General features: G+C 41.3%; 1 protein-coding gene and 1 pseudogene across 1 annotated transcript in view; both read left to right on the forward strand.

Annotated features, from left to right (window-relative positions):
* Window positions 1–1,227: 1,227 nt before the first annotated feature.
* On the forward strand, window positions 1,228–2,647 carry LOC132531343 (rho-related GTP-binding protein RhoQ-like; annotated as a pseudogene).
* Window positions 2,648–2,918: 271 nt separating this feature from the next.
* Window positions 2,919–17,787, forward strand: part of CDKL4 (cyclin dependent kinase like 4) — a 31,236-nt gene continuing 16,367 nt past the window's right edge. Inside the window, 3 exon segments of the mRNA XM_060168556.1 lie at window positions 2,919–3,084; window positions 6,499–6,622; window positions 17,352–17,424. Of these exon segments, the coding sequence (XP_060024539.1) occupies window positions 2,919–3,084; window positions 6,499–6,622; window positions 17,352–17,424 (363 nt within the window).

The raw sequence follows: 17,787 nt of genomic DNA on the forward strand, positions 1-17,787 counted from the left end.
CTGTTTTCTCACCTGTATAATTGAATTAAAATAACACCTACTTCATGAAATATTTGTGCAGATTATTTGTAATCTGCGTAGAACAATGCTGTTTAATTGCTACCTATTATTATTAGTATTAGATTATATCAACAAGATTCTGAGGTGGGATTTTTTGAGACTATTTAGAATTCGTGTATTTTTAATTGCTAGATGGATATATTTAATTATGTTGGCCTTATTTGTTATTTAGCATGTAAACCAGTTACCACAAAACTTATGAATGCAAGACAGAAAACTCAAACCTAGTATTTCCATAGAAATCACTATGGATATATATGAAAACATCCATGATGAATTAGAGGAAGCTTTCCTCATTTTTGTGCTTTATTAGTATTTTCTTTAGGATCTAAGAATTTAAGGATCCGTTCCTTCATACATATAAAAGCTAAGGGCAATAAATGATGCTCTAAAAAGATTTTGGTTTTGTTTTTAATGGCTGCTTTGTTCAACAGCCCTCTTTCTTCTGTCCACCAGGTGGCAGTAGAGCACTTTGTACCATGTCCTGTTCGCTACTCTTCCTAGTCTCTGCAGTATTGACATGGGTTAGAAGGGAAAAGATAAACACCGTACACCAGAGTATGCAGTGTTCCTTCAGCTGGGTTTTACAGCATCATATTTTAATCATCTTCTTGAAGATAATGGCAACAATAGATTGGATAAGTTTCCTGTCCATAAATTGTTTTAGTTCAACCGAAGTACACACAGACCCATTGTAAGAAACATGTGGAATCTTTGCAGTAGCTGGAATGACTGCGTAGGACTGAACTAAATTAACAAAATAATGTCCAGAAATTTTTTTCCCCACAAGGCTTCAAAAAATGGAGGCAACAGTCGTGCTTTTCCCTCCCCCTATGAATCTTTAGTAAAAGACAAAAGAGTCGCTTATGATCCAGTGGATCCTCCTTGGGAGGCCGGGCCGGGGAGAGGGCGCGGGCGCCGAGCGGTGGGGGCAGCGGGCGGGCGCGGCGACCGGGCCCCGGGCGGGGATCCGGGCAGCGACCGAGGCGGCAGCAGCGCCCCGGGCCCGCCGCCCCTCCCCTCGGGCGGGGGGAACCGCTGCATGGGGCCGGGGGGTCGGCCCTGCTGCGCTGAGCCGCGGCGGCGCCGGACCCCCCAGGCGGGCTGGGGCTGAGCCCGGGGCCGGGGCGGGGGCTCCGGGGGGACCACGCCCGGAGGCCGGCCGGCCGCAGCATGGCTCACGGGCCCGGCGCGCTGATGCTCAAGTGCGTGGTGGTCGGCGACGGGGCGGTGGGCAAGACGTGCCTACTCATGAGCTCTGACAAGGATGCCTTCCCGGAGGAGTACGTGCCCACCGTCTTCGACCACTGTGCAGTCGGCGACACCGTAGGGGGCAAGCAGTACCTCCAGGGACTCTATGACACAGCCGGACAGGAAGACTATGATGGGCTGAGGCCTTTATCTTATCCAATGACTGATGTCTTCCTTATAGGCTTGCTTCCCTGTGGTAAATCGAGCCTCATGTCAAAATGTGAAAGAGGAGTGGGTACCAGAACTTAAGGAATACGCACCAAATGTACCCTTTTTATTCATAGGAACTCAGATTATCTCCGAGATGACCCCAAAACTTTAGCAAGACTGAATGATATGAAGGAAAAATCTATATGTGTGGAACAAGGACAGAAACTAACAAAAGAGATAGGAGCGTGCTGCTCTGTGGAATGTTCAGCTTTAACTTGGAAGAGATTGAAGACTGTTTTTGATGAGGCTATCAAAGCCATTTTAACTCCAAAGAAACACACAGTAAAAAAAAGAATAGGATCAAGATGTATAAACTGTTGTTTAATTACGTGAGAAACATCTTCAGTGGCCAAGTAAACTGTCCATTTCTCTCAGAAAGCATATGAAATGCTAAAGCTATACCCAGACCTCTTATAAATAACGAAGCAGTTTAAAACTTGAAAGGAAAAAAAAAAAACCAGCCCTGTCCTCAGAATTCTACAAAGTTGATTAAGAATGTTTCTTAAAGGTCCAAGAAGCAACAAACAGCATCTGAAGCCACAATCTATTATAAATACTTTATTTCAACTAAAAGGTACAATCTCTCAGGGGCTTCATAGTTTAAAAAGCTACAATCACATCATGTTGTAACTACATAAAAAACAGTGCTGTTAAGTGGAACTGCCTGGCTTAGACCATATACATGTCTGCACAGTCTTTATGGAATCTGCACAAAGATATATCTTCTCCCTTTGCTCCAATAAATTGTTCTTGTATGTAAGTTTCTTTCTATTCCAGTATATCCAGAGTGGTGAAGTAACAAGCCCAGCCACATAGCCAAAGGTTGCTCCAAGCGTGCAGGAGATGGGCCATTCCTGAGCAGAGAATGTATGAGATCGAAAAGAACAAATGTTTTATTATTACTTGAGCACAAGTGTAACCAAAATATTTCTATATTAAAGCTTAATGTGCTTTCTCAAAGAATGCCAAAAGTGTAACAAGGTCATATCTGCATTTATCATGAACACTAAAAATGTACACATTTTAGTTAATGTGCATTCAACTGTAACAAGGTTTCTGGCGATTGTAGATTTAGTTTGATGCTCCCCAAACTGCATGAGATACATGCTGAAATTACAAACTAAAACTTTGGGTCAGACTTTGCCATTAAAAAAGAAAAAAGACAAAAGAGTCATTCGATTATGAAGAGAAGCACGAGTATAGATGTCCAGATATTTTTAAGTGTATTTAAAATTAAGTAAAAATAAACCTCTGGCATCCTGGGCAAATTAGTTTTACATAGTAAACTGTGAGAGCGCTGTCCTTGGTAACGTGGTTAAACTGAGTCATTTTATTTTCCAGGTGCAACACTGTGCTGCAAGTCAATCAATACAGTGATTTAAGTCGCTTCAACTCAAATGGAAAAGTATGAGAAATTAGCTAAGATTGGAGAGGGGTCTTATGGGGTTGTATTCAAATGCAGAAACAAAACCTCTGGACAAGTGGTTGCTATTAAAAATTTTGTGGAATCTGAAGATGATCCTGTGGTTAAGAAAATAGCTGTAAGAGAAATACGCATGTTGAAGCTAGGTTAACTTCCTCTGTACATCTGTAATATCACTGTACTGGGTGAAATGGGTATGCCAAAATTACAAAGAATTTTAAAGTGATTTTTCCCCCCATTGGACTGCAATTTCTTTGTATCAGCAATATATAAATTGATCATCACTTTGGACTTTGGCTGCTCTGATGTTTAAATGATATTATGAGCACAGCTATAGACTGTTAAAATTGAAGTCCTGTTCTGATTGGTAAATATTCACTGTCCTGTGTCCCCTCATCCCAGTGTTTATCTCCTCCCCTTCAGCCCTGGCCCTCCCCACCACAACCCCAGCCCCGACGCCTGCCCAAGTCCTTCTCCCCATAAACCAGCAACTAAAAGAGCATCCTGTGGCACAGAGGGGCCCATAGGGCCGTGCCAGGGCCCCTGTAGGCATCTGTATGGATTGGTCCCCGCCTGCGCGCCACTGGTTCCTAGACATATTGAATATCACCCCCCAGCTACGTATACACATTTTACACAAAGGTTTTGTTTTAAGTTGTTTTTACTCTGATAGGATTTGATACGTAAGATTCACAAGTTCTCAATGTAAATTTTTTCCTATCCTAAAAATCGTACAATTTTAGAGTGATAAGAAATCTTAGAGATGCTTCTCATTCAGCACGCTTATTTTATCGGGAAGGAAACTGAGGCAGAGGGCAGTGCTTCTCAAACATAAACGTGAATCAGAATCCCCTGGGGACCTTGTTGAAATGCAGATTCTGAGTCGAGGTCTGGGGTCGCCCTGAGATTCTGCGCTTCTAACAAACTCCCCGATGGCAGAGATGCTGCTCATCTGTGGACCACACCTTGCACAACAAAACTGTGATCTCCTCAAGAACACACAGCCACAGCCGACCTTTACTTTTTTTCTTTTTACGAATTTATTTTTTTATTTATTATTTATTTTTGGCTGCATTGGGTCTTCGTTGCTGCACGCAGCTTTCTCTAGTTGCGGAGAGCGGGGGCTAATCCTTGTTGCGGTGCACGGGCTTCTCATTGCGGTGGCTTCTCTTGTTGCAGACCTCAGGCTCTAGCCGCGCGGGCTTCAGTAGTTGTGGCACACGGGCTCAGTAGTTGTGGCTCAAGGGCTCTAGAGCACAGGCTCAGTAGTTGTGGCTCACGGGCTTAGTTGCTCCGCGGCATGTGGGGTCTTCCCGGACCAGGGCTCGAACCCGTGTCCCCTGCATTGGCAGGCGGATTCTTAACCACTGCGCCACCAGGGAAGCCCCTGACCTTTACTTCTGACGTGCATCATCTGTTTTAGGAAAACCCCAGAAATCCAGTTTTTAAAGGGAGATAATTATTACATTATTTGCTCTTTTCAAGTATTATTTGTAGCAGCTTTCCTCAACTGAAAGGTTTTAGTGTTTTGTTTAAAATATAATTTGATATGCACGGAGTTTTCCAGAGCACATCCATCATGATTTTAAAAACAGTTCCCTGTTCCTTGCAACCAGAAGAGAGCACTGGTCAGCCAGCCAGCTCATCACAGAGCTAAGCTACAAGGTGTGTCTGAACCTGGCAATGGGCTGTTATCTACTAGAAGATGCTTTTTATCCACCCCCTCCCACCAAGTCTTCCAGTAAAGTTAATGCTCAGGTAGCACCTCCCGGGTTACAAGTGCCCAATTTGAGGGTGCACTTGAAGGTAAAAAATAGCCAGATTCCCAGTCACTTTGGTCTCTGGTGATGGCTCTCAGAAGGTCCAGCTTTCCTGCCTTTGGTGTGTTTCACCCATGCGTGCCCTGAGGAGATCCCTTCCGTGATAAATCTACCTTACTTTCCTCACATACTCCTGTTATTTAAATTCGCTTTGATTTTCCCCTCCTTATTACCTGTTTTACCTTAGACAAGTCATTGTTTTTCTGAGCTAAGTTAATTTGGTTTGCAAAGAAGATATAAATTGCCTATCTGCCCAAAGACAGGAGACTTGACAAGGTTAAACCTTGCCTTCACATCCAGCTGTAGCATCTGTGAATCCCTGGCTCTCCTGGAAGAGATTATTTCACCCCCATTCTAAAGTTTTTGCCTCAGTACAAAGCAGCTGGCTTATCTGTGTTACCTGTTTCCTCCACTGTTTGCCTTTCTGCTCTTTTAGGCAGTGGAACACGTAGAAAACAAATTGATTTGGTGCTCTGGGCATATCGTTAATGTATAATGGATTCCTTTTCCATATAATCAGGCATATAATCACAGGGTGATTTTTTTTTGTTCTGTTTTTTTGGTCAAGTTGTGCTTACAGATAAGGGAGAGGATACTGTATGAGTCTCCATACTTAAGACTGTCTACTGGGCCTGCAAAATATTTATTGAGCTTCTACTGTATACAAAATACTGCATTCTCTCTCTTTATATAGCTTTCTGAGTAAATGGTACCAAGGATTTGGAAAGTAGATTTGTCTACTATACTGGGAAAACAAGAGGAAGATGAGTTATAAGTAGGAGTGATCAGATGTCCTGGTTTATAGCTTTTCTCCCAGTGTTCAGTTTGGTTGGCACCCCTTTTTGTCTGGCTAGCGTCTTCTTTAAAAAGCATACTGGTTCGTATGTGAAATTATACAGTCACCTTACCTATAGGCAGGGTGGCCACATGTGCCGATTTGCCTGGGACAGTCCTGGTTTACATTAGTTACCCTGGTTGGATGATAAATTATGTAGTTACTTTAGTGATAGATTATTTTACTTAATCAGGGTTTTTCCTTTGGTTTACGACATTAAACAGAGCCTGCCTTATGAAATGCTTCAGTTTGGGAATTGAATTTAACAGATTAAACATAAGCATAAGACAGAACAAGAGACTCAAAGAACAGAGATGAAAATAAGATAAATAAATTTAAAACACAGACTAACTGTAGAGACTCCTAAAATATGGAGTTTAATGAGATTTGAGGGTTGAAATCTAGTATTTCTGAGAGCCAACACTAAAGTCCAGGCTGGGTTTAAATCCAGCTGACATTTACATTAAATCTATGCCAATATGATTGGGTATAGATGGGTATTGATGCTTTTTATAGTCTTTTACTCAATAATTCCATTACCATTCTATATTAAGGTCATTTTATGACTTGTGTATTTAGAATTTTCACTAAATGCATAAAGAATTTTTTATTTTATTGCTTAGATTTTAAGTTGTACTTTATTTGCTGTCTCCAGAGAGATCCAAGCAGCTTAGATATCCTTTATTATGGGGTATATTAGGTAAATTCTTAAATTTCTTCCAACTTTAAGATTCTATGATACTAAGAGTAGTTTCTCTTGTGAGTAACTGTAGTAAAATTCTCTGCAAGAGATGCAGAGAGAATGATGAGCAAGGCCTTTTGCTCTTAAAATTGTAAGGGGTCTGGGAGAAACGATTACAGGAAACACATCACCAAACTTTGTATTTCAATTCCTTTGCAGCAATTAAAACACCCAAATCTTGTGAACCTCACTGAGGTGTTCAGGAGAAAAAGGAAAATGCATTTAGTTTTTGATTACTGTGATCATACACTTTTAAATGAGCTGGAAAGAAACCCAAACGGGTAAGTAATCTAGAAACTGAAATTCTGTGTGGCCGGTTCCCAGTTTTATTATGTGTGGGATTAACTATGGCAAATTTCACATCTGAGCCCCTTTCTACCCAGGTGCATCTGCTGGCTCTCCCTCTCCAGTCTCAATTTAGGATGTATTCAAAGGGCAAATGACTATTAACCTAGAGTAAATATAATATATAGTATTTAATAGACAAATCTACTGTAAATATAAATCACAATGTATTTCAAGGCTAAATTATATGTTAGATTATCTGAATTCAAGGAATGAAGCACAGTTCAATATTAGGAAATGTATTCATATAATTCACTAATAGGTTAAAGGAGAAAAAGTACATAAGTTTGATAAAATTGTAAAAGGCAGTTGATAAATTCAACATCCTTTCCTGGTTACTAAAACAAAAAACCTTAGCAAACTAGGCTTAAAATACTCTTTACACACACACACACACACACACACACACACACGCATGCACACACACACAAATTCTTCAAATAAATAGCTAATTTTATATTCAATGGTAAAATACTGAAGAAACTGTCACTAAAGTGAGAAACAAGACATAAGAGCTCAAGCCAATGTAATGTACTAAGAAAAACAAATAGGATATATAATTTTGGAAAATGAGATAAAATTGCCATTATTTGCATGATATTATTATTCAACAAAATCTAACAGAATTACCTAGCGTTACTAAAACTAATGGAATTCAGTATAGTGACCACAGCACTCCAAATTCCACACACAAAAATTAACAGCTTTTGTAGAAAAGTGCTTTAGAAAATCTAGTGGAGAAGGATCCCATTCAAATATCAACAACAAAACGTTTAGGAATAAAGGTAAAAAAGAATTGTTCAGACTCTACCTAAAGACAGTTACAAAACTGAGATACATAAGGGATTTTGTTTAAATGAACATATATTTCTGGATGGAAATGTTCATTATTATATAGATTCTGCCTCCCTGATTTATTTATTTATTGCACAAAAATCGAATCAGAATGCCAACTGGTTTTTCTTAACTTGAAAAACTTAGACTAAACCAAGAAAAAATCTTTTTTAATATTTATTTATTTATTTGGCTGTGCCGGGTCTTACTTGCAGCACACGTGGTCTTCATGGACTCATGTGGGATCTTCATTGCGGCGTGCATGCGGGATCTAGTTCCCTGACCAGTGTTCGAACCCAGGCCCCCTGCATTGGGAGCGTGGAGTCTTAGCCACTGGACCACCAGAGAAGTCCCATAAACCAAGAAATTTTTTAAAAAGAATAAAGGGAACTCCAACTGCCAAATATACATCATATTCATTTTAGAGATTCCCTTTGACAAAAAGTACCATAAACAAAACTAAAAAAGAAGTTTTTAGTTTTAGGTAAAATTAGGTAAATTATTTACCAGATGAAGAATTAATATAATTTCATATCTACATATGTAGATTTTGCAAATCATATTTCTAAAAAGATTAACACCCAGTTAGAATATATATTCATTCAGAAAAAATTTTAGTGAACTCCTACTGTTGTTCCAGGCTGGGTGCTGGAATAAAATGCACGTATTTTATTTTTTTAATAAAAATTAATTTTTAAAACAGTTAAAATGATGAATTAATTCATAGTTCAGCTTCATTATGAGCTAAATAGGATTTTGTATTTTGGCTTTAGAGGACAGATGTGTTCAGCCATCATATAAATTAATTTATAAATTAACATACGTTTTCATAAAATTAGAAATGTATGATTAACGTCATGTATTGTTCAAGGCCCTGAAAATAAAACCTACAATACATAGAATCCGTGTACCAGTTTAATTGAAATGAACATCTTTCTTTTCCTTCTGTGTACCCTAAGCCTTCCTGCCTATGGGACTTAGCTCATGCTCTTCCTTTAACCTAGAATATTCTAACCTTTTCCACTTTCCCTGTCTCTCTCATAATCTTTAAAATGTGAAATCCTAGATATTCTTACCATCTCTGAGATTCCTCTGTCTGGGTGGAATTGCTTCCCTCCTTTGAATACCCATGGAATTTTATTTTCATCCCTGTTATGGTACTTGGCACTTACTACCTTATATGTTTTTATGTGCATACTCTCTCTCTTCCCAGACTATAAGTTTTTTGAGTGCAGAATTCATATCTAATTCATCTTAATAGCTTCTTTAGTGTGCAGCATTCTGTTATTCACTCACTTCAGAAATATTTTACTGAACACTTCTGCTGGTGCAGAGAATAGAAAGATATAATGGCACAATCCTGCCCTCAAGAAGCTTAAAATCTAATGAAGAGACAGATATTCAAAGTAGCAATTACAAATGACAGTGTAGACTGGGTTACCATTGGTGCTCAGGATACAAGAGAGGAGCATCTCCAACATCTGTTGGTCCTGGGGTATCAGGAAGTTTCTGCAGAGAAGGAACCATTTGGTCTGAGACTTTAAAAAAGGGAAGAGTTGGCCAGGTGGACAATCTTGGTGGAATGCCCAGATGTGAGAAAGGACAAGGCATATTCAAGCAACTCTTTTGTTTTGTATGTATTTAGCAACCACAAGGACCTCTGAACTACCCTACTTTCCACTCTAGTGGAAAGTGTATTTGGTGTATTTAGTGTGTTTTACTAGTGTATATAGCAGTTCCAGTGTATCCAAAGTGCTTTGGGTCAGCCCTGAGACTTGGATCTACATAGAGGAATGCAAATATGAACAATGCAGAATAAGCCACTCTTTCTCTGAAATGCTGGGTACTTCCAGATAACAATGATTAATTAAAAACATTCGTCTGCTTTCACGCCCATCTTAAAATCTACTTAAATAACAGCCAAGAGAGTATAAACCCAGTGACTAGTAAACAGAGGTAAACAACCAGACAGCATACATACCAAGCCTATTCGACCATTGTTTATTAGGGTAAATTCACAGTTTGAAGAAATAACTGGTGTGTAGATATGAGATGATCAAGGTAGTGGAAGTGTGGGATGAGACCTGTGGGATGGTGAGATAGTCATGAGACTTGAGGACTAAATTGTATCATAAAGAAGAACTAATTTAACACTGAAGTAAGATGGTGAAAGTGTACTGCTTCCCCTGCCAAGTGAAAGCTTCTGGTGTCCTCTACTTGGATAGAGGGAAAAGCATTTGTTAGATCAATGGCTGCATACTGAGTACTGAGACTGTGTTGGATTTGCTCCAGTTAAGAAACTACATGTACTTAAACAACTGCAACTGGTATCATCTGATTAAATTTAAAATAATCTATTCCCATTCTCTAAGATCCTTCTCTGTTCAAAATAGGTACAATAGGAGGGAATTCCTTGGCAGTCCAGTGGTTAGGACTCGGCGCTTTCACTGCCGAGGGCACGGGTTCAGTCCCTGGTTGGGAAACTAAGATCCCGCAAGCCGCACAGCATGGCCAAAAAAAACCCCAAATAGGTACAATAAGTAAGCTAATTGGTAATGTGACAGGAATTACCACCCTACCAACAGGAAGGGTTTCCCTTTACTATCATTGCACTATACAAAATGAGCTAATCCTGCCTTCAAGAAGCTTAAAATCTAATGAAGATATTTAAAGGAACAATTATAAATGACTGTCAGGGTGTGAAAACTACCATATGGGTTTATAAAACTACAGCCATCCACTTCTGGCTGGTGACAGCACATCATGTACATCTGTAAATCATGTTTCAATTTCTTTTTTAAAAAAAAATTCAGCTTGGGCTTCCCTGGTGGCGCAGTGGTTGAGAGTCCGCCTGCCAATGCAGGGGACACGGGTTTGTGCCCCGGTCCGGGAAGATCCCACATGCCGCGGAGCGGCTGGGCCCGTGGGCCATGGCCGCCGCGCCTGTGCGTCCGGAGCCTGTGCTCCGCAACGGGAGAGGCCGCAGCAGTGAGAGGCCCGCGTACCGCAAAAAAAAAAAAAAAATTCAGCTTTACTGAGGTGTAATTGACATATAAAAGACTTAATTTCCTTCTCAATTAACTGATCATAGATAATTACCCATACGACTATGGGTGTGGATTGGTGGAGGATGGCAGTGAATCATGAGCATTAAGAAATGCATTAGTTAGAAGAACACCAGCATCGTGTCCCAGATATGAAGCAGGGAGAGTCTTCCTTTGAAATGGCTTCCTGATTTCCTGGGGATGATTGGCGCCCTGGATGGCAGAGGCCAAGAAGGAGTGCTTCACTTCCAGAAGTTATTGTAATAGGCAACAGAGCCAGAGTGGTGATCAGAATGGTTTGGTCTGACCATGGGTTCTCCCACACAAAGGAGATGGGCAGGTCACTAAGGTTCTATTTGTTCTACATAAACTAGTAACTAGAGGCCTGGCTTGAGTCACCATAATAGCCAGTTTGCAGACCCAGGGCCTCATGAATAAAGGGGAGCCAGCAGCTCTCCTTGGGGAATAGCCCTGCAATAACATCGTATGTATGTACTTAACTCTTCCTCGTAGCCTACCCCAGGATGGTCTGTGGCCATTTACCAGGATAGTTGTGTACTGGGAAAAGAGAGCTACCCAGTCTTTCAGGAATTTCTGGTCAGTGCTCTGCAGTAAAGCCAATCACCAGTGACTTTGAAAACCACTGTGGTTCACCAGTTTGTGTGTGGGTGTGGGTGTGGGGGGGTGATGGGCAGCTTAGTGAGAGTCAGGTGGCAAATGAAATTTTGACTTGAATCCATCTCCTGGCAGTCCTAGAAAGTCCAGGAATCCATCCTTGGGGTTATTTCCCCATTTCCTAACTGGATAGTGGAAATAGGTGCACTAGCAAATGGAACAAGAGCCACTTGGCTCTGATCCAAGGAATGAAGTCTGCTATGGTGGGAGGAGCCTAGTAGAAGCGTCTGGCATGCTGTTTCTTTACCAAAATAGAAAACTGAAAGCAATACTGCAGATTTGGGGACGAATGTAGATTAGTGCTACCATTAGATACTTTGGAGAGACGTAGAGGAGCATGTTGCCTGTGACAAATCCTCTCTAACACTCCTGTCTCCTCAAAACTTTGGATTTCTCCCTCCTCATTTTACCAATGAATTTCTGGCATTGCAACTTCATTTGGCACAGGCAACCATTTAGTCCAGGTTCCAGTCAACCAATGCAGCAATCACCAAATGCAGCGATCAACCAGTGCAGCAGTCAAACCAGTGCAGCCGTCAGCTAGACTCACTCCTAGCTGCTCCAGGGAGTTTACTGAAACCAGGCTCGCTAATAAGTGAGCCCATACTGTTATAATCCGCCCAAGTCTGAAATCTTGTTTCCTCCTCTCTGGTCCTACACTTATGAAATCCATTTCCACATACATTCTCCAGTATAAATTAGCATAATTGTATAGTTCTTTTTGCTGTGTAAATCTTCTCTCCCTCTCTTTGACTTTGTAATAGCCCCCTTGGGATATGCTGGGATCTGACTTTAGTCAAGGTTTGGAGACCTTGACGGGTAGCAGGGAAAGGAGCCTTGAGGAGAATTGGCAGCACCCCCCATGCAACACAGCTGCCTCAAGTGAGATCATTAGGGGGGTCCTCAACAAGGCAAAAGCAGCCTCATCACACAAGCTCGGGGGCTACTTCACATGAGAAGAGACCTTTGGCAGGAAGTTGGGATGCTCTTAGTTCTATGAATACTCCCAAAGTGCCACATTTCAATTCTCAAAGTATATCTCTCAGTTAATTAACTGAGAAATTAATTAACCTCACATAAATTCAGCCTGTGTTGTCATTTAGCACCCTGCAGGACTATTCTCGGCGTCCGATTTTTCAGTCATCTCAGGGTAATTCCAATGGTCAATGGAGTGAGTCTTAAAAATACAAGAACTAAGGGCAACCATTGAAACTTCTGGTTTCCTAACTGTGCCTTGAACCAAAATATCAAAGCCCTAAAGCTGTCCTTTTGTTTTTTCTTTAATTTTTCCAGTGAAGTGAGAAACAGCTGGCCCAGGCCGCTTTTCTTTTATTACTTTCCCATATGTTCCCATATTGTTCAATCACATTCAGTCCAGCAAAGCCCTGCCCTGAATAGGCACTTCATTCCAGATGACCACAGGTGATTATGTAAATAATTGGTTCATCACTGGGTACCCATTTACCAGTGTTCCAGCCACTAATGGTAATTAGATCCCCCTGCCTTCAGACCCAGCTAAGTCAGATAGCCTACATTCCCAAGGCCTTGACTTTGTTTCCCATACCCACTTCTGGTATCATATTCTGAACTAATCAGGATTCAACTGCAGAATTCACTCTAGCTAGTTAAAGCAAAAGGGGATTGATTACAGGGTGTTAGTTTATACAGTTTCTGAGAGTGCAAGCGAAGGAAGCTTAGTTGAGGACCTATTAGGTACCCGTTACTGTTCTAGGCCCCGGAGCTACAATAATGGACAAGGTAAAGCCCTTGCAGAGTTACAAGCCTTTGGAGAACAATAAAGCACACTGAGGGATTAGAGAATGCCTGATGAGGGGCGTAGGTGGAACAATAAAAACAAAGCTTTGGAGGTCTGTTCAGGGAATAGCAGAGGCTAACTGGGCCAGAGTGGAGGTCGGTGGGAATGTGATAGGAGATGGGGGTGGGGAGAGTTAATAGAAGTGAAATCATTAAGAGGCTGGTAGGCCACAGTAAAGGTTGGATTTTATTCTAGGATAACAAAGGTTTACAGAGAAGGACTCAATTCATCTTGGGTACTGATAATGAAATCAAGTTTTCCATGTCAAGTTATATAACAAACTAAAACAAAGATAATGAGCTCTGATGTCAGCGCCAGGATTCCCCTGAATGGCTAAGAGAGCAGCCTCTGAGTGACCCAGTCTGAATTCCCTGACCCTGTCACCCTTACTAACCCCTACAGGCTTGAACCAGAATGTCTAGTTTTTGCTTTCAGGCCTTCACTATTCCAGTATTTGTTTGTGCACTCACCAAAGTATACTATTTAAACACAGAGTATCAGTTGGTTTCTACAGAAGGTTTTATTTCACTCCAAAGTGCCTTGAAAAATGCTGAGTGTGGCTGAATAATGTTGCAGTGCTCTACCTTTCTGGAATGAACACTGTGTGAATCTGTATTCTCTTTGATAACTATCTCCTCTTCCTAAGATCAGCGGTATTTGTTTGTAGTTGTTATTTTGTATAAATGTTGTTTTGCCTAAAATGGAATCTGCCTTCTTGGAATCTGAGATCACAGAAGGATTCTGTTTTGAACAGAAGCCATGACTCTTCCTGTGAGGTGCCCTTAAATACCCCTCTTTCGCAACAATAGCTGGGGAGTTTCTTAGGACATTGCTTCATGCTTAATTCGGTGTTACTAACACTAGTAACCAGGGTTCTGCCAGTCTCTGAACCCTTGGCCCTACCTGGTTTCCCAGTTCCAGTACTGGATCCTGGTGCCTAGAGTCCGTGGACCAGCACAAGCGTTCTGTTTCTACATGAATAGGGCCATGTGTTACTCTTGCCAGTTCCTCTCAGGATTTTTTTTTTTTTTTTTTGGCTGCGATGGGTCTTCATTGCTACACGCGGTCTTTCTCTAGTTGCGACACGCGGACTTCTCATTGCCGTGGCTTCTCTTGTTGCAGAGCACGGGCTCTAGGCGCGTGGGCTCGGTAGTGGTGGCTCGCGGGCTCTAGGGCGCAGGCTCAGTAGTTGTGGCGCACGGGCTTAGTTGCTCCACGGCATGTGGGATCCTCCCGGACCAGGGCTCAAACCCGTGTCCCCTGCATTGGCAGGCGGATTCCTAACCACTGTACCACCAGGGAAGCCCTCCTCCCAAGACTGAGATCCACTCCCTTCCCTCCACCTCTACCAGCCTCATCTAAACCACTAGATCTCACCTGGATTATTAAATTAGCCTCTGAATTAACCTCCCTGTATCCACTCTGCCCCAGAAATCCATTCTCTATTTATGTCACTTGCCTTCTTGAGTCCTTTCAATGACTTCCCTTTGAACTTAGAGTAAAGTGCAAATTCCTGACCCAGATTGAGAAGGCCCTCGGGGGTCTGGCCCCCCGCCAGCCTCAGCAACTTCACTCACACTTTAGCCACACTGGCCGCCACACTCCCAGCTCTTTCTCACCTCAGGGCCTCTCCCCATCCTCTTCAGGCTCTTTGTGTCTTTGCACTGGGTGTCAGCCCCATCTACTCACCTCGTCTGACCCCAGACCCTCATATCCTGAACCTGTGTTTTAATACCCAGGCTCTTAAGGGATAGACTTCTCAATAAACTTGTGAGGTATTATTCCAGGAAAAGTGAAAGCACAAATAACTTGCCCAAGGTTATAAAACTAGGAAGCAGCACGGCTGGGGTTTGAACTCTGTGCACAAATGGCTGTACTATTCCTTCTGCCTCATTAAAAAAATATAAATAATGTAGTCTCAGGCTTGGCTCTTAGGTAAAGGAGGGAGAGGATAAAGTTATACCAGAATTCAGTATAGGAAATAAAAACCACTCTAGACATTTTAAGTGGAAAGGGACTTAATACTGAGAATTAGGTGCTTTCACAATACTGAGAAGAGCTAGAGTCAAAAGGCTGCCACCAGATCACTGATGCCAAAGGCTTGACACTGTCACTGTGATCTGAGATGGGGAAACTGCTCTGAGCAAAATACCTCCATTCAGTGGTTGCTGTTTCTTGGTGTTTACCCAGACCTAACATGTCTTGTCACTGGTGCCATACCTGCGTCACACACAGGCCAGCCCACTGTTCTGCAAGACCAGCTCCATCTGCACGATAATGAGTTCAGTTTTTAAAACGTGATCTAAACACATGATTTAAATATCCAAATATGATAAAATATTAAAACTGAGTGATGGGAGTGTTTGGAATATTAGGTAATTTTACATTTTTTAATCAAAAAATCCTTACAGTAGAACATTTAGTGAAAAAAAAAATCTTGTGTTTTCAGATTTTTGAAAATATGCCAACAACAACCTCATCTCCGCGAAGAGGGCTGAAAAGCAAACAACACACTGAGAAAAATATTTACAGCATCTATGTAGACTCTGATATACATTGAGTCTTCATAAATCAATTTAAAGAAGAGTAACTAGACCAATCGAAAAGCAATAAAGGGCATGAACAGAAAATACACAAAAGGAGAGAAGTTTAGTGTTCAATAATGTGAAAGTTAAAATCATTAGTAATTAATGAAATGAAATTAATGGAAACCAAAGTGAGATATCTTTTTATTTTAACCACAGCTTGGCAAACATAACACTGGCAAAACGGAATGTTGGCAAGACAATGAGGAGATAGGGACTCAAGTGCACAGATGCTTGGTGGGCGTGTAAATATGTACAACCTTGCTTAGTGAGGGTAGTTTGGCCGTATGTAACTGTGAAGGCATCATCCTGGGACAGTGATGTGAGCAATGGAAAGACATCGACAGAAAAGTTAAAGGGAATGTAATTGCTGCAATTTATAGAAATGGTTACACAAAATACACTAAGTACTCCCAGACAGAATACAAGTTGCCCAGATCCCCAATTCCCCAATGGAAAACACTCCCCAATATTTTCCACAGAGTGAGGAATCTTCAGGGGCAAGAAGCTCCCAGCCTCCCATTCTCAAGGGCCCTTTATTCTCCCCAGCCTCCCCTGGCTGTGTACCTGCCTGCTTACCAGGCACAGGAAACTGTTATAAAACAACCCTGGCACATGCTTGAGTGTTTACCACCAATGTGAATTGGATGAATTGAAGGTCAACCTTCAAGAATGTCTTTTTTCCTGCAAAACCAAGTCTCAGGTCTACCTGAAGTTACTTGCAGGATCAAAATGTAACATGTGCCTACCATAGGTCCCAGAAATCCCACTTCTAGAACTTACCCTAAAAAGATAACTGCACAACTTCCATAGATGGATGAGTAGATATTCACTGAAGCATTGCTTCTAGAAATGAAAATCGTGTCAGGCCTAATTGCTCATCAATGGGGACTAACTAAGTAAATTATGATACATCCATATAATGAAATCCTTGGCCACTGAAATATATGTATACATATTAGTATCTGTACCTCAATGCATAGGATGTTTCTGAAAGAGGCAGGGGAAGTTGCAGAGGATGAAATGATTGGCAAGGCAGGTATGAGAGAATTCTTCATGGATATTCTTTTAACTTTAAAAATATTGAACCATATGAATGTATTTAAATATTAAAAGGTAACTGCAGAGAGAGGGAGAGAAACAGAGATTCCTAAAGGGACAGTCACTATAAGTTACAGCAATTATTTTGAGCTAGCAAGATTTGAGTCACTTTTTATTTCTTTACTTTTCTATATTGTTTGAATTTTCATGATAAGCATGGATCATTTTTACAGATGTAAAAATTTCAAATTACAAAGCAAAAATTATATAACCAAAAGAAAAAGTAGTAAAGCAATTTTCGTTAAAACATTTAAAAAAAAAAATTTCCCAGGGCTTCCCTGGTGGCACAGTGGTTGAGGGTCCGCCTGCCGATGCAGGGGACACGGGTTTGTGCCCCGGTCCGGGAGGATCCCACGTGACACGGGGCGGCTGGGCCCGTGGGCCATGGCTGCTGGGCCTGCGCGTCCGGAGCCTGTGCTCCGCAACGGGAGAGGCCGCAGCAGTGAGAGGCCCGCGTACCGCAAAAAAAAAAAAAAAAAAATTTCCCAGACTCCCTTTGCGCTGCATTCTTTGGCCATGACAAGCCCCGCCCATTCCATTTCTGTTCCCAGTTCTGCTGCTGAAACCCTATTATAGGAGTTTTCATTTCCTTTTTTGTTTTTTCCCCCAGAGTTGCTGATGGAATGATCAAAAGTGTGTTATGACAAACACTTCAAGCTCTTAACTTCTGTCATAGACATAACGTAAGTAACATTTTCTAACGTATTTGCTGATTTCTTCATGATGACTCTTCTACTTAGCTCAGGGGTCTATTTGAAGAGCTAATGACAGAGGGAAAATAAGGACCAAAAGAGCCAAACAAAAGAAAGTTACAGAATATGAGGAAAAGTAATGCATTATTCATGGCCCTTTTCCAATTTCTGTAAGAATCGAATTACTCATTCCTTATAAATTAAAAGTTTGTATAAACTTAATGTTTCTTTTTGCCACAATACTGATTCCTATAATTATTTTTAATTTGGATTAAAATAAGTTTTCAGGATATCAGAGGTGTAACCCTCCATGGCACTTGATTTTGGTTTGTTTTTAATGTCTCTTAAGTCTTT

This window comes from Lagenorhynchus albirostris, chromosome 13, assembly GCF_949774975.1.
Source record: "Lagenorhynchus albirostris chromosome 13, mLagAlb1.1, whole genome shotgun sequence".
Classification (NCBI taxonomy): domain Eukaryota; kingdom Metazoa; phylum Chordata; class Mammalia; order Artiodactyla; family Delphinidae; genus Lagenorhynchus; species Lagenorhynchus albirostris.